The sequence below is a fragment of the Schistocerca serialis genome, chromosome 8 (assembly GCF_023864345.2).
Source record: "Schistocerca serialis cubense isolate TAMUIC-IGC-003099 chromosome 8, iqSchSeri2.2, whole genome shotgun sequence".
NCBI classification, from domain to species: domain Eukaryota; kingdom Metazoa; phylum Arthropoda; class Insecta; order Orthoptera; family Acrididae; genus Schistocerca; species Schistocerca serialis.
In genome coordinates, this window is record NC_064645.1 from 599,552,287 (window position 1) to 599,574,540 (window position 22,254).

The 22,254-nt window shown below is 44.1% G+C and overlaps 1 protein-coding gene across 1 annotated transcript in view; it reads left to right on the plus strand.

The window, feature by feature from the left end:
• Positions 1-22,254, plus strand: part of LOC126416487 (uncharacterized) — a 198,949-nt gene that overhangs the window by 55,524 nt on the left and 121,171 nt on the right. The window contains exon 3 of the mRNA XM_050084224.1: positions 3,209-3,414. Coding sequence (XP_049940181.1) covers positions 3,209-3,414 — 206 coding nt within the window. The remainder of the gene's footprint in view (positions 1-3,208; positions 3,415-22,254) is intronic.

Sequence of the window (22,254 nt, forward strand, 5' to 3'; positions counted from 1 at the left end):
TGATGATAGAGAAACACCCTTGAACTTGACTGCCCTATTGTAGTGGAATGTATGTGTAGCAATGCTTCTGGAAGTGCTGTGCCTGACACCAGCATACTCTTACTAAGACAGGAGTAGCAGCAGCTTGTGGGTGCTCAACAGTGGAGTTATCAGTGCAGCTAAGACAGAATGAAACACTTACTGCTTAGCAGTGGCGAATACATATGGGGGGGGAGGGGGACGCATGGGGTGCATACCCCCCTTTGCGGGGCCGCCTGCGTTGCCACTTGCGCCACCTCCACCAGTCAGCCTGCATGCTATTTGTTCATTTCTTTTGTCAGTTGACTTGACTGAATTGAGTTATTGAGTAGTTGTACTTTCCTATGTAGCATGCACGTCTGCATCATCGTATTTTATACATTTTTGTCTGGCATGCAGATAGCTAACACATACCTACGAGAAAAGTCATGGGCATTCTAATAATCTCAATATGTTGTTCTTTCTGGAATTTGTTCGAGAAAAATCATGAATATTCTACTGTTTTCTTGTACAGAGAGCCTTTGATACGTAGTGTTGTAAATACAGACTATTTGCCAAATAGGAAGCTAGTTTACATTCAGAAGCAGAACTTTTTTATATCTTAAGATGGCTTTGTCTTTGATACGTAGTGTTGTAAATACAGACTATTTGCCAAATAGGAAGCTAGTTTACATTCAGAAGCAGAACTTTTTTATATCTTAAGATGGCTTTGTCTTGTATATGTGAATAATCAGTTTTATTTAAACTTTCTTAAACTTTGCATGTGACTTGATTATTTTTTATTATGGTAAAAGTAAAGGTAGCTCAAGATATCTTTGCCCCCCTCCTTAAGGTATTTCTGTATCTGCCACTACTACTTAGTAGTAGTACAGGGTAGCCATGTCTCTGCAATATCCTTCTCCCAGGAGTGCTAGTTCTGCAGCATCACAGGAGAGCTTCTGTGAAGTTTGGAAGGTAGGAGACAAGGTACTGGCAGAAGGAAAGCTGTGAGTATGGGGCGTGACTCATGCTTGGTTAGCTCAGTTGGTAGAGCACTTGCCCTTGAAAGGCAAAGGTCCCCAGTTCGAGTCTTGGTCTGGCACACAGTTTTAATCTGCCAGGAAGTTTCATATCAGCGCAGAGTGAAAATTTCATTCTGGAAGTACAGGGTACCATTGACCATGCACCAAACTGTGGCTTGTGGAGTATGTAATTCGGTGTAGATGTACAAATTATATATAAAAACAAAGATGAGGTGACTTACCGAACAAAAGCGCTGGCAGGTCGATAGACACACAAACATACACACAAAATTCAAGCTTTCGCAACAAACTGTTGCCTCATCAGGAAAGAGGGAAGGAGAGGGGAAGACGAAAGGAAGTGGGTTTTAAAGAAGAGGGTAAGGAGTCATTCCAATCCCGGGAGCGGAAAGACTTACCTTAGGGGGAAAAAAGGACAGGTATACACTCGCACACATGCACATATCCATCCACACATACAGACACAAGTGTGGATGGATATGTGCGAGTGTATACCTGTCCTTTTTTCCCCCTAAGGTAAGTCTTTCCGCTCCCGGGATTGGAATGACTCCTTACCCTCTCCTTTAAAACCCACTTCCTTTCGTCTTCCCCTCTCCTTCCCTCTTTCCTGATGAGGCAACAGTTTGTTGCGAAAGCTTGAATTTTGTGTGTATGTTTGTGTTTGTTTGTGTGTCTATCGACCTGCCAGCGCTTTTGTTCGGTAAGTCACCTCATCTTTGTTTTTATATATAATTTTTCCCATGTGGAATGTTTCCTTCCATTATATTGGTGTAGATGTACATGTAGATATATATGTAGATATAGTTCACTACATGATCACGCAGTGGCAGCTCTGTATGACATATTTCATTGAAACTATGAACTAATTGTGCACTTGACTTACCTTACCTTGTATTAATGCACAGCCTTACGCACATCCATTTTTCTCACACTCTGATGGCGAGTTCAGTGGGAGGAACTCTGCCGTGGGAAAGTACTCTCTTCTACGCAATACTGAAACTGAAATTTATTGCCTTTGCAAATATGTGGCAATTGGTACTGTAAGATTCCATTCAAACCTTTCACAGGAATGGTTTGGCGAGTAGATTACGGCAGCTGCTTGTACGCCGGAAGTCATCTATACGCATGTGGCAGTATCAGCAGTGCTTGGCGGGAAAGCGTCATGCTAAGTACAGAGCAGTACAGGAAGTTTCATATCAGCGCAGAGTGAAAATTTCATTCTGGAAGTACAGGGTACCATTGACCATGCACCAAACTGTGGCTTGTGGAGTATGTAATTCGGTGTAGATGTACAAATTATATATAAAAACAAAGATGAGGTGACTTACCGAACAAAAGCGCTGGCAGGTCGATAGACACACAAACATACACACAAAATTCAAGCTTTCGCAACAAACTGTTGCCTCATCAGGAAAGAGGGAAGGAGAGGGGAAGACGAAAGGAAGTGGGTTTTAAAGAAGAGGGTAAGGAGTCATTCCAATCCCGGGAGCGGAAAGACTTACCTTAGGGGGAAAAAAGGACAGGTATACACTCGCACACATGCACATATCCATCCACACATACAGACACAAGTGTGGATGGATATGTGCGAGTGTATACCTGTCCTTTTTTCCCCCTAAGGTAAGTCTTTCCGCTCCCGGGATTGGAATGACTCCTTACCCTCTCCTTTAAAACCCACTTCCTTTCGTCTTCCCCTCTCCTTCCCTCTTTCCTGATGAGGCAACAGTTTGTTGCGAAAGCTTGAATTTTGTGTGTATGTTTGTGTTTGTTTGTGTGTCTATCGACCTGCCAGCGCTTTTGTTCGGTAAGTCACCTCATCTTTGTTTTTATATATAATTTTTCCCATGTGGAATGTTTCCTTCCATTATATTGGTGTAGATGTACATGTAGATATATATGTAGATATAGTTCACTACATGATCACGCAGTGGCAGCTCTGTATGACATATTTCATTGAAACTATGAACTAATTGTGCACTTGACTTACCTTACCTTGTATTAATGCACAGCCTTACGCACATCCATTTTTCTCACACTCTGATGGCGAGTTCAGTGGGAGGAACTCTGCCGTGGGAAAGTACTCTCTTCTACGCAATACTGAAACTGAAATTTATTGCCTTTGCAAATATGTGGCAATTGGTACTGTAAGATTCCATTCAAACCTTTCACAGGAATGGTTTGGCGAGTAGATTACGGCAGCTGCTTGTACGCCGGAAGTCATCTATACGCATGTGGCAGTATCAGCAGTGCTTGGCGGAAAAGCGTCATGCTAAGTACAGAGCAGTACAGTTCCTCGTGACTGCTGTTTGGACTGAGTTGAGTCGTACCATCATCAGATGCAGAAGGCATTTGCAGTCTCCTGATACCAGAACGTGTGGTAAATATATTTATGTTACCTTGGTAGAGAGCATATTATATTACTGAGCATACCATAAAGAAAGTGTTATTACATAACTGACTGGAAACTATATCTGACAAAACACACACACACACACACACACACACACACACACACACACACACACACACACAACTGCAGCCTCTTTTAGCTGAAGCCACCCTGCTAGCAACATGTATGATGGGAGTGGCAACTGGATGGAGGTAAGTAGGAGGTGGAGCAGGCAGGGGGAGGTATAGCAGGGTAGGGGTGGCGGATAGTGAAGTGTTGCTGGGAAGTGCACAAGAACAAGTTGGAGAGAGGGTAGGGCAGCTAGGTGCAGTTGGGAGGCTAGATGGAGGAAAGGGGAGAGGTGGGGGGGGGGGGGGGGGGGTGGGCTGTAGTGGAAAAGGAGAAGAGTAAAAAGACTGGGAGCGTTGGTAGAATGAGGGCTCTGTAGTGCTGGAATAGGAACAGGCTAGGGTCTGGATGGGTGAAAAAAATGACTGAAGCTTATGGGAATGTAGGATATATTGCAGGGAGAGTTCCCACCTGCGCAGTTCACAAAAGCTACCTCTTTCGGCTGGACGGTGAGACTTTGCAAGGTTGTGGGAGACTGGAAAATAAAGCACGGGAGATTTGCTTTTGTACAAGATTGGACGATAATTACGGTCTGTGAAGGTCTCAGTGAGGCCCTCACTATATTTTGAGAGGGACTGTTCGTCACTGCAGATGCGACAACCACAGGAGACTGGACCATATGGAAGGGACTTCTTGGTATGGAACTGGTGGCATCTGTCGAAGTGGAGGTATTGCTGATGGTTAGTAGGTTTGATATGGACAGAGGTATTTATGTAGCCATCTTTGAGATGGAGATCAACATCTAGGAAGGTGGTTTGTTGGATTGAGTAGGATCAGGTGAAGCAAATGGGGGAGAAGCTTTAGAGGTTCTGGAGGAATGTGGATAAGGTATTCTCACCCTCGATCCAGGTTGCAAAGATGTCGTCAGTGAATCTGAATCAGGTGAGGGGTTTAGGATTCTGGATGTTAGGAAGGATTTCTCTAGATGGCCAATGAATAGGTTGGCATAGACTGGTGCTTTGCGGATGCCCATAGCTGTACCCTGGATTTGTTTGTAGGTAATGCCTTCAAAGGAGAAGTTATTGTGGGTGGGGATATAGTTGGTCCTGGTGACTAGGAGGGAGGTTGTTGGTTTGGAATCCGTTGGGAGTTGGGAAAGTTTGCCACTCCCATCACGCAACATTGCTGTTGCTTGCAGTGTGGCTTCAGTTGCCAGAACTGCAGTCATGCGCATGTGAATTGCATTTACGCGCACGCGCATGTGTGCATTCTGCGTTTTTCGTTTTCATAATACTGTTACATTCCATCCTGGACTTTCCATTGTTTGATTTTTGTCTGATGGCTTTTTGTCGTCCTACCCCAGTGCTCTTTTCCTTTGTTACCATTTTCTAATGCATTACTATACTCAGTGTCTGTCCTCCTCTCTCTTCTTTCCTGTGTTTCTCTTGTCACCGTACAAACCGCGCTGCACATTCTACCCACGAGCCACACTATCAACCATCTCAGCTGTGCACAATAGACAGCTACAAGAGGTGGCGCAGTGGTTAGCACACTGGACTCGCATTCAGGAGGACGACGGTTCAATCCCGCGTCTGGCCATCCTGATTTAGGTTTTCCGTGATTTCCCTAAATTGCTCCTGCAAATGCCAGGATGGTTCCTTTGAAAGGGCACGACGGACTTCCTTCCCCATCCTTCCCTAATCTGATGAGACTGATGACCCCGCTGTTTGGTCTCTTCCCCCAAACAACCCAAACCACCCCAACCCAAGACAACGCTGATTGTTCGTGTCCACTAATTTCACCTGATCTAGTCACATCTGCTGTCTGCCTTCTTCACACTTATCCACCCTCAAACCTGCTGCCCACAGTGAAAAGTTTTTTTATTATTTATATTTTATCTTTGATCTCATTATGACTTCACACCAGTTTTAGGGAGTGTTCGTCTTTCGCTACCATCGGTTCCCTCAGATTTCATCTTGTTCCCCCCCTTTTTTATCTGTTTCTTCTTTCTCGTGATTTTTCCTATGTATTTGGGTGTTTTTTTGTGAATATTTTTGGATGTAATTCAACATTATTTATGTAATGTTTCACATTTTTTCTACCACCAAACTGTTCCTGCATTTTGCTTGGCTCATGGATTCCCCTCATATGGCCTTACCATCAAATTACCCAACTCCGGCTGCCACCCATCCTTCCACAATGACCTCCATCTGTTCAGATTCCACCAATCTCCCCCCCCCCAGTGTAAAACTGTATCAACCAAGACCAAACATCCTTGCAATACCTTCTCTCCATCTGTAAAATTCTCCTGCTGTGAAATCCTAAATTCCTGGAACTCATAACACACATTGAAACTCTTGCCCTCCAGAGACTAGAACAACATGCACAATGCCACCTCAAAAAGCTCTCCATCCTGCTCATTTCCTACTTCCGCCTCAGAGTACCACTGTCCACCACTTCTACAACCACCTCCAAACCTCCCTCTAGTCCCCTCATAGCTGACAAACCCTGTCTCACAGACCTCCTACTCTTACCCCACCCTCCAAAACTCACTCCTACCACCACAAAGAATCCATACAGAACTCCATAAACCCAGTCATGAACTTTTCCTCCAGAAGCCTTAGCCCCACAGAAATCTCAGTCCTTTTCAAAGGTCTCACTATTTGCCCCACTCCCAAATGCAGTCATGCAGGACTTGTTAAAGACCTTCTCTCCTTCTCCTGGCCCCTGCAGTGGAAACACTTTTTCACCACCAACCATACCAATCAGACTCAACCAGACACCAATGTTGAACACTGCCTGACTCACTTCACTCCTGCATCCAACTGTGATCCACCCCCACTGCCTCCAAATTGTCCCCTGTTAACTTTCCAGAATTTCTTAACCTTGAACCTTGCCTCACCATCATTCCTCAAATCCCTCAACATGCAAGCTGACCTTACATCTGCAGAAAGAACTGCAGTCCACCATCTAAAGACTGATCCTGACCTTAAGATCCTACCTATGGACAAAGGCTCCACCACTGTTGTTTTGAATCACAAGGATTACCTGGCAGGAGGACTCCGCCAGGTGCCAGATACATCCACTTACAAGCCTTGCCACAGTGACTCTATTGCAGAAATCCAGCAGGACCTCCAGTCTCTCCTCAAATCCTTAGGCCCATCCCAGAACCTCTTCCTGGAGCCCATCTCTCTCCTCACCCCTACCACCCCCCGGCACTCTTACCTTCTACATGATTCCCAAAGTCCATAAACCCAACTATCCAGGATGCCCCAATGTGGCCGGCTACTGTGTCCCCACTGAGAGAATCTCTGCTCTCGTAGACCAACACCTTCAGCCTATTACCCGGAACCTACCCTCCTGTATAAAAGATACCAACCATTTCATCCACCAACTCTCCAGAGTTCCTGTCCCTTTCCATACAATGCCCTGCTCTTCACTGTTGATGCCACCTCCCTTTACACTAATGTGCCCTTACTGCTGTTGAACACTACCTTTCCAAATGCCTGACAGATTCCAAACCAACAACCCTATTTCTAGTCGCCATAACCAGTTGTCCTCATCCACAATTACTTCTCCTTTGAAGGCATTATCTACAAACAAATCTGGGTTATGGCTATGGGTACCAGCATGGCACCATTCTATGCCAACCTGTTTGTTGACCATGTAGAGGAATCCTTAAACACCCAGAATCCTAAACCCCTCACCTGGTTCAGATTCATTGATGACATCTTTGCGACCTGGATCGAGGGTGAGGACACACTATCCACATTCCTCCAGAATCTCAGCAGCTTCTCCCCCATTTGCTTCACTTGGTCCTACTCAGTCCAACAAACCACACCTTCCTAGATGTTGACCTCCACCTCAAAGATGGCTACATCAGTACCTCTGTGCATATCGAACCAAACCTACTAACCACCAGCAATACCTCCACTTTGGCAGCTGCCACCTCTTTTCATACCAAGAACTCCCTTCCACACAACCTAACTACCCATGGTTGTTGCATCTGCAATGACGAGCGGTACCTCTTGAAATATGCCAAGGATCTCACTGAGGCCTTCACAGACTGTAATTATCCTCCAACCTTGTACAAAAACAAGTCTCCTGTGCCTTATCTTTCCAGTCTACCATAATCTCCCAAAGTTTTACTATCCAGAATTCTCTGCCAGGGCTTCGACTACCTCTTATCGTGCCCTGAAATGAGAAATGTCTTGTCCGCTATCCTTTCCACCCCTTCCACGGTGGTATTCCACCATCCACTGAATCTACACAATATACTTGTCCGCACCTACACAATCCCTGCTCACAACCTCTTACCTCGTGGCTCATATCTCTATAACAGACCTAGATGCAAGACCTGTCCAGTACATCATCCTACCACTGCCTACTCCAGTCCGGTCACAAATACCACCTATACCATCATAGGCAGGGCTGCCTGTGAAACCAATCATGTAATATACAAGCTAAGCTGCAACTACTGTGCTGGAGTCTATGTGGGCATGACAACCAACAAGCTGTCTGTCTGTGTGAATGGCCACTGACAAACTGTAGCCAAGAAACAAGTGAACTACCCTGTTGCTGAGCATGCTGTGCAACATGACATCCTTCATTTCAATGACTGCTTCATAGCCTATATCATGTGGAAACTGTATCCATCTTTTTAAAAATTATTGGGGTGTTTCACTGGGCAGAAACATGTTGATGTTGCGAAAGTGTTGCATATGAGTTAGAAGAAGTCAATACTTTTATCAAATTAAGTATATACTTATCGCTGAAATTCATTACTACAGCTGTAATATTCTAGATGTATGCTCTAAGTCCTCTAGTACAAACACATTTTTTTCATCCTGTATAAAGGAAGAATTCCACACACGTTCTTGTTGTTAGACCTTATCATGAATATGGCACTCAGTGATGGGGAATGGATAAAGTAGGGGATGTTGCTCCTTGTTAATTACCATCCAGTGTTAGTTTTAGAGAATATCCGCAAATGTTGTGACCCTACTTCTTCAACCATTCAGCATACTCTGCCACTTATGCCCTATGGCTATTTCAAAGTGATATCATTTATATTTATGTGTGCTATCTTCTTTTCGCCATTCTTTGCTTAATCATGAAACATTACAAGGGCCTAAACACTAATTCCAAGGTCACTTTCAGCAATTTCGTTTCTAATATTGCATGGAAATTTTAAAAGAAACTTTCTAGAAAATAATTGTTAAAGAGTATACTTGAGTCATCAGTCATTTCATAATATAATGTAATCCAACTCTTGTCATGCAAATTGAACCATAGTTCTTGGGAACAGCAGTATAGATAACAGTTTCATATGTCTATCTGCTCTGCAAATTTATAATTTAAATCATTTAGTTAATGCTTTGAGACTGAGGCACTTGGATACTGACATTTCATAAAGTTATGTCAAAAATAAACAAAAAAATCGATCTCTGAATTAAAAAATTATTTGTGGACTGCAAACTGGTATAAGATGCACTGCACACTTATGATAAATGAAAAAGTTATCTAATTTGTAAAATAAAATTAAATTTGACCCTCAAACCTAAGAGAAGACTGTGCTTACGATCATGTGAAACTAGTGATTGCAGGTTAAATCATCACATCACAAACTGTACTGTAAAATTCTAGGCAAAGTCATCAGAAGATTAAAATACATGTGCTTTTGAGAAAAAGTAAACCTCTCTATTAACAAGATATGAACTACAGTGATGAGCCATTGTTGTTAATGCTAGAAATTACCAGGTATTTAGATAAGCAATATCATTTTATTACTTCGCACAATTACAACTACAGTACTACCGTGAAGACAAGATACAGTCAGAAAAAGGGGACAAAGAAAACAGGGAAAAGTACATATTAAAAAAAAGAAACAAAGAGAGAGAGAAGTACATATAAAAAACAAAGAGAAAAAAAGTAAAAGTATAATTATTAAACTGTCATTACTTCAACACACCCCACTCCCTTAATTTAAAAATTTCATTAAGTGCAGGGTGTCCCTTGTAAAACTGTTACGCTTGACATGCTGGTTTATCATCTCTAATAGAATTGCTTGTGAAGGGGCAACACTGTCTCGAAAACTGGCTACACTGAATTTTATTTGAAAGTTAAGTGCAGGTAAACACATGCTCTTTATGTTACAGTTATCTATTCATTTTTAGGTTAGGTCATTGGTACTAGAATCTCGGGTGTGAGGCATACCAGATTTATGTGACACACCTTGCATCTGCAAATTTCACTACTGCCGTTTTGGACACAGTTTGGTGAACTGTACACTTCTAATTGCTTTTGTGAAATTATATCCCACTTTTTCCTCTGAGCTAATTTATTGAACATTCAGATGTCCGTTGTTATACAACTGATGTATGAAACTGTATTTAATATCCACATGCTTCAGCTGACTGTATTCCCACTTCCGTAATAGATACATACATGACTGATTACCTTCATAAACTGTTGGAGTGTTTGTTGATATTTTAAATTCTTCAAGAAGATTCTTCAACTATAGGGTGTCTGTTGTATCTGTTGCCAAAGCATTATATTCTGCTTCTGTTGAAGATAGTGAAACAAATGTCTGTCTACCTAAGGCCCAACAAACAGTATTTCCAAAAATCTGCAGTATGTACCCTGTTGTAGATATGTCTTCTTCACTCCCTCAGTCAGGATCAGCACAGCAGAGAAGAGCATTTCAATTTCCCTTTTTGTAACCCAGACCAACACGAATTTTCCTTTAATATACCAAAGAATCTGTTTCAAACCTTTCCAGCAGTATTCTGTTGGTTTATTTTGGTGATTATTAAAATAGTTAACAGATGTACTTAACATATGGTCTTGTAGCTGCCATGACAGTCTATCTGTTAATTCTCTGCATGATTTATTTCCCACTGTGTCGTCACAAACATCTTCAATGGGTTTGGCTTCCATTGGTGTTTTATGGGGTTTACAGTCTTCCAAGTTGTATCTTTTCTTCTTCTTTATATCAGTGATTTTGCTTTTATGTTTTCCAGCAATTAGAATATCAGCCACATATGGGAGCAAATAAGTATTATAATCATCAGTGCTCTCAGCGTAGAGGCACTGTCAACTTTGGATCGTCGAAACCCAATTTCCTTCATAAAATTGTTAAATGTAGAGTTCCAAGTTCTTGGTGCCTGCTTCAGTTCTTGTAAAGCTTTATTGAGTTTGCATACCAGTCCTTCCTTAATCTCTACACCTTGAGGAACTTCCATTTCTCCAGTCAAACAATGGAAAATCCAGGATGGAATGTAACGATGCCAGAGAAGGAAAGTTGATACTCACCATATAGCGGAGATGCTGAATCGCGATAGGCACAACAAAAAGATGCTCACAATTAAAGCTTTTGGCCATTAAGGCCTTTGTCAGCAATAGACACACACACACACACACACACACACACACACACACACACACACACACACGTGTAAATGCAACTTGCACACACATCTGCAGCATCAGAGAGCTGAAACCACACTGCAAACAGCAGCACCAGTGCATGATGGGAGTGGTGACTGGGTGGGGGTAAGGAGGAGGCTGTGGTGGGGAGGGAGAGGGATAGTGTGGGGGGAGTGGCAGACAGTCAAGTGTTGCAGTTTAGACGGAGGGCAGGAGAGAAGGTGTGGAGGGGGGAGGGGGTAGGTAACGGAAAGGAGAGAAATAAAAGAAATTAAATGACTGGGTGTGTAGTGTGTAGTGCTGGAATAGGAACAGGGAGGGGGCTGGATGAGTGAGGACAGTGACTATCGGAGGTTGAGGCCAGGAGGGTTACGGGAACGTAGGAAGTATTGCAGGGAAAGTTCCCACCTGTGCAATTCAGAAAAGCTGGTGTTGGTGGGAAGGCTCCATATGGCACAGGCTGTGAAGCAGTCATGACGATGAGGGATATCATGTTTGGCAGCATGTTCAGCTACAGGGTGGTCCACTTGTTTCTTGGCCACAGTTTGTCAGTGGCCGTTCATGCGGACAGACAGCTTGTTGGTTGTCATGCCTACATAGAGTGCAGCACAGAAGAGTGCAGCACAGAGGTTGCAGCTTAGCTTGTAAATCACATGACTGGTTTCACAGGTAGCCCTGACTTTGATGGGATAGGTGATGTTAGTGACCAGACTTGAGTAGGTGGTGGTAGGAGGATTGCAGGGGTATGAGCCATGAGGTAAGGGATTGGGGAGTAAATTGTGTAGGTTCGATGGACGGCGGAATACCACCATAGGAGGTGTGGGAAGAATAGTGGGCAGGACATTTCTCATTTCAGGGCATGACGAGAGGTAATTGAAATCCTGGTGGACAATGTATTCAGTTGCTCCACTCCCGGGTGATACTGAGTTATGAGGGAAATGCTCCTTTGTGGCTGGGCTGTGGAACTTTGGGAGGTGGTGGGAGACTGGGAAGATAAGGCTTGGGAGATTTGTTTTTGTACAAGGATTGGAGGATAATTATGGTCAGTGAAGGTTTCAGTGAGACCCTCGGTATATTTTGAGAGGGACTGCTCGTCACTGCAGATACGACGACCTTGGGTGGGTGAGGATATAGTTGGTCATGGAGACTAGGAAGGAGGTTGTTGGTTTGGAATCCATAGGGCATCTGGAGGGTAGCGTTCGATAATAGTAAGGCCATGGGCATTAGGAATGTTGGTGTAAAGTGAGGTGGCGTCAGTAATGATGAGCAGGGCACCGTGTGGTAAAGGGACAGGAACTGTGGAGAGTTGGTCGAGGAAATGGTTGGTATCTTTTATTTAGGAGGATAGGTTCTGGGTAATAGGTTTTGGGTGTTGGTATACGAGAGCAGAGATTCTCTCAGTGGGGGCACAGTAACCGGCCACAATGGGGCGTCCTGGGTGGTTGGGTTTATGGACTTTAGGAAGCATGTAGACGGTGGGAGTGCGGGGAGATGTAGGGGTAAGTAGAGACATGGATTCTGGGGAGAGGTTCTGGGATGGGCCTAAGGATTTGAGTAGTGACTGGAAATCCTGTTGGATTACTGGAATGGGATCAATGTGGCATGGTTTGTAGGTGGATGTATCTGACAGCTGACGGAGTCCTTCTGCCACATAATCCTTGCGGTTCAAAACAACAGTGGTGGAGCCTTCGTCAGCAGGTAGGATTATAAGGTCGGGATCTGTTTTTAGATGGTGGACTGCGGTTCTTTCTGCAGATTTAAGGTTAGTTTGTATGTTGAGTGATTTGGGGAATGATGTTGAGGCAAGGTTCGAGGTTAAGAAATTCTGGAAAGTTAACAGGGGGTGGTTTGGTGGCAGTGGGGGTGGATCACGGTTGGATGGAGGAGTGAACTGAGTTAGTCAAGGTTCAATATTGGTCTTTGGTTTAGTCTGATTGGTTGGGTTGGTGGCGAAAAAGTGTTTCCACTGTAGGGACCTGCATGGTTGAATTTGGGAGTGGGACAAAAGGTGAGGCCTTTGGAAAGGACTGATATTTCTGTGGGACTAAGGCTTCTGGAGGAAATGTTCATAACTGTGTTGCAGGCCTGTTTAGGTTCTGGGTTCTGTGTGGTGGTGGGAGGGAGTTTTGGAGGATGGGGTAAGTGTAGGAGGTCAGCGAGACAGGGTTTGTCAGCTATGAGGGGGTGTGGGGGAGGTTTGGAGATTGTTGTGGAAGTGGTGGGCAGTGGTATTCCGAGGTGGGAGTAGGATGGAGAGCTTTTTGAGGTGGCGTTGTGCCTGTTGCTCAAGTTCCTGCAGGGCAAGTGTTTCAATGTGAGTTATGGGTTCCAGGAATTTGGAATTACATAGCAGGAGAATTTTGCGGATGGAGAGAAGGTATTGCGAGGAGAATTGGGCTTTGTTGATATGGTTTTGCAGGACTATGTTAGTGAGGGCTAAAGATTGGCTGAATCTGAACAGGTGGAGGTCATTGTGGAAGGAGGGGTGGCAACCGGGGATGGGTAATTTGATGGTAAGGCTATTGGCGGGGGGGGGGGGGGGGGATTTCATGAGCCAAGCAACAACGTACAGTCTCCTCCTTACCCCCACCCAGTCGCCACTCCTGTCATGCACTGGTGCTGCTGCTCGCAGTGTGGTTTCAGCTCTCTGAGACTGCAGATGTGTGTGCAAGATGCATTTACGTGTGTGTGTGTGTGTGTGTGTGTGTGTGTGTGTGTGTGTGTGTGTGTGTCTACTGCTGACTAAGGCCTTAATGGCCGAAAGCTTTAATTGTGTGAATCATTTCTCCAGTCAGTTATACATGCTGGAATGTGTCTTGTACATCCATTTGCCCTGCAAACAAATCATGTTCTTTCACTGCACTAAGAAAAGTTCTCAATGTTGTGAGTTGAGCAATGGAAGCATATGTCTCCTCATAGTCCTATTATCTGACCTAAGAGCAACCTTTAATAACTAAACATGCCTTATAGCTTTCAGTATTTCCAGATGCATATCTTTTTGTTTTGGACACCCACTTACTGTCAACAGCTCTTTCACTTGCTGAGAGGTGGTTTATAAGTCCAAGTTCCATTAGATTACAGTGTGTCCAATTCTTTATTTATTGTTTTTGTCCATTCTTCTTCTTCATGCTGATCCTTCAGATCTTGAAAATTCTGATGTAAGTTTTCCGCAAATGCTTCAGGATTCAAGACTAACACTACATAATCATCCAAGTACCTACATTTCCTGTTTATTGTATTGCTTTTCTGCAGAGCTTATGCCTCCTTCACTTCTGAAGTCATGGATTCTGAGTTACTTACAGTAGTTTGTTCAGTTTCCTCAAAGTCAGTTTCATTCTGATGTCCTTGATCTTCTGTTATGTTCTGTGTTATGTTTTTCATTTGGACAACCTCCTTAAAGATCCAATCATCACTATTCAACTTCAAATAGAAACTGATCTTCTTCAAAAAAATAACATCTCTTCCAAATACAATCTTATGTTGTTTAGGATACCATAAGCTGTAACCATTGGGATAATATCTGGTCATGAAACATTTTAATGACCTGTTGTCAAACTTACTTGTCAGTATATCTTTGACATAATCTCTCCTTGATTTATGTTTGCTCTCTGTTTTTTAACTATTCTTTTTTTTTAATTTTCTGTCTAGAAAACATTGTATGAGTTATGGGATGGTTTTAAATGTGGCAATAAAGCGAATTTACTAAATATGCGACAATTGGTGACCCCGACAAGGTATTCAGTAGTCACTGATGCCTCATACAGTGCCACATTTTCTAAGGAACACCCATGTCTACAGTGCCGTGCACCTTTCATGTCCTTTGTCACTGTAACTCCACACTATTAGACGTAGTGCCAACTGCAGACGTGCCTGTGGGTGCAGTAATCAATTGCATGATGGTGGAACTGCCACCATTTTGTCAGCAGAATCCCATCCTGTGGTTCCTACAATTGGAAAGCCAATTTGTGCTAGCTCACATAACTGCTGATGACATCAAGTGTAGTTACGTCTTTGCAACACTCAATGAAGATGAGGGCAGAGTGGTGCAAGATGTTCCGACATCACTGCTGAGCAATGATCATTACACAACTATCAAGAATGCCCCAATTACCCACGTCTCGCTATCCGAGGTGAAGAGAGGAGAAGTTACTCCACATCAAAATTTTAGGGGATTGCACTCCATTGCAGCTACTGCACTGCCTGCATACATTAGTCAGCAATGCTGTTAACGAAGACATCCTGAGGAATATTTTGTGCTGATGTGCAGAAGCTATTAACAATGCGTGCAAGTGGAGATGTGTCCGTCCACTTGTGTCACTACAGTTTGCCCACAGCCTCAGGCAGAGAACATACTCACTGTATTAGAAGTGCATATCGCTGAGCTCATCGTGCATGTTGCTGTTGTACGAACTCAGAGTATCAGTCGCCAATCCCTTTGTCATCGCCCACTGAGAAAGTGTAGCCACTCACCCTTGTTGGTAAAAGTTTGCTAGTTTCACTGATGCTTTGGCTCTAATGCTTAGAAGTGCAGTCCTCTATGTGTAAAGAGAAACTCAAGATAAAGTTAGTGATGATGGCCACTGGCTCTCGAGACTGCTGCCATTGACTACTCGTGGCAGAGCATTATATGAAGCAGCTGGTAGGCATGGGTGCTGACGTGTTAGTTTATCCATCTGCCTGTATACTGTGCCGTGAATGTGATGACTGCAATCTTTTTGCCACCCATGCTTCCACAATCTCAACATGTGGTTGAACTGCATTAACATTAAACTTAGGCCTGCAACACAAATTCAGTGGGCAATTTGTCTTTGGGGACATAATGCACCCTGTGCTCAGAGTGTACTGCCAATTGTTCTGTGGACTCCTGTCTGACCGCCATCATCAGTGTTGCCTTGATACCACTACCAAACTGGTGATAACGGGTGACTCTCTGCTAGCTCCTCAGGCAGTTCACAGAGACCATGTACCAGATGCCCACACTAGCACCTGCACAACATTCAACGATACACAATATATTGACAACACCATGACCACCAATTCATCCTTGACCATGCCACCTGACACTGGAAAAACTGAGGGTAATGAAGCAGCAATTTTCGTTCATGCTCACACAGGGAATCTGCCCTTCAAGCAATAGGTGGTCACCTCCACTGTATGTTGTCCCTAGGAAGAACAATAGATTCTGCCCATGTGGATATTACTGACAATTCAACACCAGAACCATCCCTGACAGGATCTAATACTACATATCAAAAATTTTACCTTCAACATCCTTGGTTAGAGCATTTTTACTACATTGTATTTGGTATGTATGTTCTACCAAATACCTGTGGCACCAGACGACATTCCTGACATCGCTGTCTGCTTTCTGTTTGGATTGTTTCAGGTCACTACAATGCTTTTTGGACTTTGTAATGCTACCAAAACTTTGCAACGATTCATGGCCGAGTTTACACGCCATCTGGATTTTTGTAATGTGTACATAAATGACGTTTTCTTCATGTCAAGCTCTGAGGCAGAACACCTGTCACACTTATGACAGATTTTCACTTGTCTTGGTGCACATGGTCTGCTTATCAAGCCATTTAAGTGCGTCTTCAGAGTGGCTGAGTTTCAGTTTCTAGGATACACTATCAATGCTCAAGGTATACAGCTGCCAGAGAAAAAAAGTCGAAAGTTAACTTTCCCTGGCTTGTGTGGTGCACCAAGGCTACAGTGGAAACTGCCATGGAATAGCAAAGCCAAGTTGGTATTTAACGAGGCAAAGACTGCAGTTGCAAAAGCTACTCTACTAGCACAACCAGTTCCGCAGGCATCTGCCACTGCAATTGGTGCTGCACCGCAACAGCAAGTAGGCAAACGCTGACAGCTCTTGGCTTTTTATAGTCAAAAGCTATAGCCATCACAGTGGAACTGGTCTATGTACAACTGTGAACCGTACACTCCATACACTTCCTTTCAGAAGTTTCACCACATATTAGAGGGACAGCAGTTCACCCTGGTCACTAACCACAAGCCACTGATGCACACATTCTGCCAGTGTCCAGAGAAAGCATCATCACATCAGCTGCACCGTCTAGGCTGTATTGGGCAGTTCACCATCCACACCGTCCATGTTGAGGGAGACCTGAATGTGCCAACAGGTGCTCTCTTTCTGATTGAAGTGATCCCTGATGCAGTTGATTTCGAAGCTTCTTGCCACAGCACAACAAGGAGACAGCGAGCTGCAAGACCTTTTGATGCAACCATCAGGCCTACTACTCCATCATGTTACATACTATTGTCAAACACACTACTGTATTATCACTTTGCAGCTACCAGACCACAACCGTTTGTCACTGTTGACTTTCTGCAGCAGGCAGTTGCCTCTTTACACAAACACTCACACCCTGTAATACAGACCACTGTGAATGTCGTGAAGTGAACTTTTGTGTGGCCAAACATGGACAAAGATTGTAAGCAACATGTGCATCAATATGTGGCCTGCCAATGGAACAAACTTAGTCAACACATCAGGGCACCTCCTGGCATACTCATTCCACAGAACCAAAGATTTGAGCACATGCATCTGGACATTGTTGAACTGCTCCCACCATTGGAAGAGTATGCCTACTGTCTCACAGCCATTGACAATTTCACACTCTGGCTGAAGGTATTCCCTGTGGTCGACATTGCTGTCAGAACCATTGAGACTACATTCTCCCAGGAATAGATTGCTTTTTTTGTAAGAGTTACAACTGACCAAGGAAGGCAAGTCAAATCATACCTCTTCAAAGCACTCTCCTTCCTACAGAGTATGAAGCACATTAGAACAATGGCTTAACTCCTGTCAGGGTACAAATCCTGCAGCTATGTCCCATTGCTCTGAGGTACCAGCAGTCCTGTCACCACTTTGTTTTTGACAAGCCACCTACACATAATTATGTTCTTGTACAGCGTGGCGAAATGCGCAAGCCATTCCAGCCACCTTTCTGCAGACCTTGCAGTGGCCTGGTGTAATGTTAAGCTCTCTCTCCATACAGCTTAAGCGTTTTCGTAGACTTACTTGTTGAAGAATGCTGGTTCTGCTTTCTTGCAGCGCCAATGTCTTCTGCTAGCACTGGACGCTTCTCCGAAGATTTCACTGCTAGGCAGGGGAAATTTTCTCTCTCTCGCTCTCTCTCTTCTTATTTAAAAAATACGCTACTCTTGGAATGTCATTCATTGCACCAGAACATATGTATTTCCACTTTGTACAAAAAAACAACTTAACTTTATTATGTAAGCCCACACATTACTGGGTACCCAGACTGAGTAAATTACACATTTTTGAACACAATTAATACATAAGCTTTTATCATGGCTGACTATCCACGTCCAGTCCACGTACTCTCAACAGCAGTTCAACGTCTAATAAACAGTCACTATTTCGAGTCCCTCCATTTGTTTTTTAATAATACAATACTACATTACTCTTTGCAGCTGGCCACAGAGCTTCTGGGCCGTATTTGCTTATTCTTGGCAGGTCGCGCTGAACACTTGCCAGCGCCGACGAATTATCTCCCTTCCAGTTTTGCCTGCACAAATGATAAATGGGTGCAGTATCCCTTGCTCATCCATACGCCCTGCTTTAGTGTTCGAAACGGCTGTAACACAAGTGTCTCCAGACTTTCGTAAAATTCTGGGGGCATTACATATCCCTCCCCTTAGCTCGAACACTCATTATTTTGTACACAACATATATTTTAATAATTTTCTTTTCTTAACACTTATCTTGTTACTTTGTACTACATAAAAACATTAGGTACAAAAACTCTCTTCCATCTCTGGTATTTCATTAAGCTGTTGGTAATATCTTTCATAGACGTAGTAGTATGATAAACTAATAGTACAACAAGTATTAGCTATTTCCAATAGCTTTATCTACTCTTGCTTCCAGGATTGAGCCAAAATAAATCCCTCCCCTTAGCCAGTTTCAAAGTTCAGGTGTTATTCTGAGTAGAGTCTTTACCTTTTTTTTAAGAAGCTGTTGCAATGATAACCACTGGTTTTCTGGGTCTGACAAAAATTAGTTGTACGGGGTTTTTCTCTTTTTGCTATCTCCTCATGCAGGACTTGTCTTTTCTATTTAAAAAAATTTAGAATTCAAATTTACCGGGAGATACTTTCCACTACAATCTCAGGTCACTATACCACTCTTTCCCTTTGGGTTACATTCTACGTAAGGGTTGATACTATGAAAACATCTTCCTCCTCATCCTTGGTTAGGTACGCCCCTCCCATTTATACTAAACTATGGTACAGGTCAATCCCCTTTTTGGTGCCCCTGCCCGCACAGTATAGGTCAGCCTCCTCTGGGTCTGCCTACCTGCCTCTCTTTCTCTCATTTCATCTACACTCCTGGAAATTGAAATAAGAACACCGTGAATTCATTGTCCCAGGAAGGGGAAACTTTATTGACACATTCCTGGGGTCAGATACATCACATGATCACACTGACAGAACCACAGGCACATAGACACAGGCAACAGAGCATGCACAATTTCGACACTAGTACAGTGTATATCCACCTTTCGCAGCAATGCAGGCTGCTATTCTCCCATGGAGACGATCGTAGAGATGCTGGATGTAGTCCTGTGGAACGGCTTGCCATGCCATTTCCACCTGGCGCCTCAGTTGGACCAGCGTTCGTGCTGGACGTGCAGACCGCGTGAGACGACGCTTCATCCAGTCCCAAACATGCTCAATGGGGGACAGATCCGGAGATCTTGCTGGCCAGGGTAGTTGACTTACACCTTCTAGAGCACGTTGGGTGGCACGGGATACATGCGGACGTGCATTGTCCTGTTGGAACAGCAAGTTCCCTTGCCGGTCTAGGAATGGTAGAACGATGGGTTCGATGACGGTTTGGATGTACCGTGCACTATTCAGTGTCCCCTCGACGATCACCAGTGGTGTACGGCCAGTGTAGGAGATCGCTCCCCACACCATGATGCCGGGTGTTGGCCCTGTGTGCCTTGGTCGTATGCAGTCCTGATTGTGGCGCTCACCTGCACGGCGCCAAACACGCATACGACCATCATTGGCACCAAGGCGGAAGCGACTCTCATCGCTGAAGACGACACGTCTCCATTCGTCCCTCCATTCACGCCTGTCGCGACACCACTGGAGGCGGGCTGCACGATGTTGGGGCGTGAGCGGAAGACGGCCTAACGGTGTGCGGGACCGTAGCCCAGCTTCATGGAGACAGTTGCGAATGGTCCTCGCCGATACCCCAGGAGCAACAGTGTCCCTAATTTGCTGGGAAGTGGCGGTGCGGTCCCCTACGGCACTGCGTAGGATCCTACGGTCTTGGCGTGCATCCGTGCGTCGCTGCGGTCCGGTCCCAGGTCGACGGGCACGTACACCTTCCGCCGACCACTGGCGACAACATCGATGTACTGTGGAGACCTCACGCCCCACGTGTTGAGCAATTCGGCGGTACGTCCACCCGGCCTCCCGCATGCCCACCATACGCCCTCGCTCAAAGTCCGTCAACTGCACATACGGTTCACGTCCACGCTGTCGCGGCATGCTACCAGTGTTAAAGACTGCGATGGAGCTCCGTATGCCACGGCAAACTGGCTGACACTGACGGCGGCGGTGCACAAATGCTGCGCAGCTAGCGCCATTCGACGGCCAACACCGCGGTTCCTGGTGTGTCCGCTGTGCCGTGCGTGTGATCATTCCTTGTACAGCCCTCTCGCATTGTCCGGAGCAAGTATGGTGGGTCTGACACACCGGTGTCAATGTGTTCTTTTTTCCATTTCCAGGAGTGTATATCGGATACGCCCTCCTCCCTATCTGCTCTAACAATGATTCATAGTCTTGCCTCTTTCGTACTCCTCTGCACACTATTTTATTTAAAATTTCCTCGTAAAATTTCTATCTACCTCTCCTTTCCTCCTCCTGAGTCCTTCAGCGTACCTGCTTAAATTCTTCGCTTGTTCATTGCTTACAGCTCACTTATATAGCCTTAATAACTAAATATGTTTCGTCCATGGTTGTAACTTTATTTCTTTTTCTTCGGGGTATTCGGTCTGCACAATCCTATTATTCATCAGAAACTTATTTGACTCGATACCTCTGGCTTAATATCTATTTCTTTTTATCTACATTCATATTACTTTGTACTACTATAGCTATGAACACAGGTGGATATACACTTCGTCCCCCCTTCTTCCTTTAGCTTAAGCTTACTATACCATTTCACTTGAGATGTGCAACCATCATTACTTAGCACATGTGCTCGAGCCCTTCCTGAGCACTACTTCCCCCCCTTATTTGTGACGGTCGTTACATCTCCCTGTGCATTACTTCTCTGCGTCTTTGTATTTAATTGTTTGAGTGTGGAAGTGTGATCGTGCGTCCTGATTCTTCGGCCCACTAAGGTTTTTAGTTGAAGATTTATAGAAATCACGGAAAGGAGGAGAACTTCAACGATAGAAGTATATGAATGTGGACAGAGGGAAAGATAGATTGGTACTCTTAAGAGAAGTAAGAAAGGAAGTAAAAGAATTGGTTGTTAAGATCGAAGAAAGAAAGAAGACAGCCCCAAAGACAGGAAAACCTTCCCACCTCCCTTCCCCAGGATCCCCACTTCGCCAGTACTTAAGTGAGAAGCCAGAGGAGGTATGATGTTCAGCGTCTCCTGCAGAACGGACATTCTCACCATCACCTTGGAAGTCCCCGAAGAAAAGATCTTAGCAACTCCTATGGAACAGCAAATGATAAAGAACCAGTCACACTTGTTTGCGAGGGTTGTATGAAGGGCGTGATGTGTAGGTTGTGCCTGTGCCTATGCTACCCACCCCTTTCAAAATTAGATATAAACCCTCCCCAATCACATCACACTTTACGAAAAATATAAAACATTCTATAAAAATAGAAATTGTATACACAATAATCAAATAGTTATTCAGTTAGTCACTTCACTCTATATTTCATACACATGTTCAGTTTATGTCATCTAGGTATCATTCTTCCTAAACAGTACCATCATATTATATCTCCTGTTAGAATGTTACGCTGTTAGTTTTATCTCATGCTTAGAGGTTGCTGTTTATTGTGACTCCTTAAATTAGTCATAATTCTGTAGTCATAATTGGTCTCTTTCAATACTAATATGATAGGATAGCTTGAGGGATATAAATAGATTACAGGATAGTCGAAGATTTGAAGGGAGTTTGGTGTAGGAAAACTAATGTGGAAGTAACACTGAACCCAACTTGGGAATTGGCGGATGTCACTCCGCCCGTTGACACAGAACGACAATGTCCCTGGGAGTTTTGTACATATTGTTTTATATCCTAA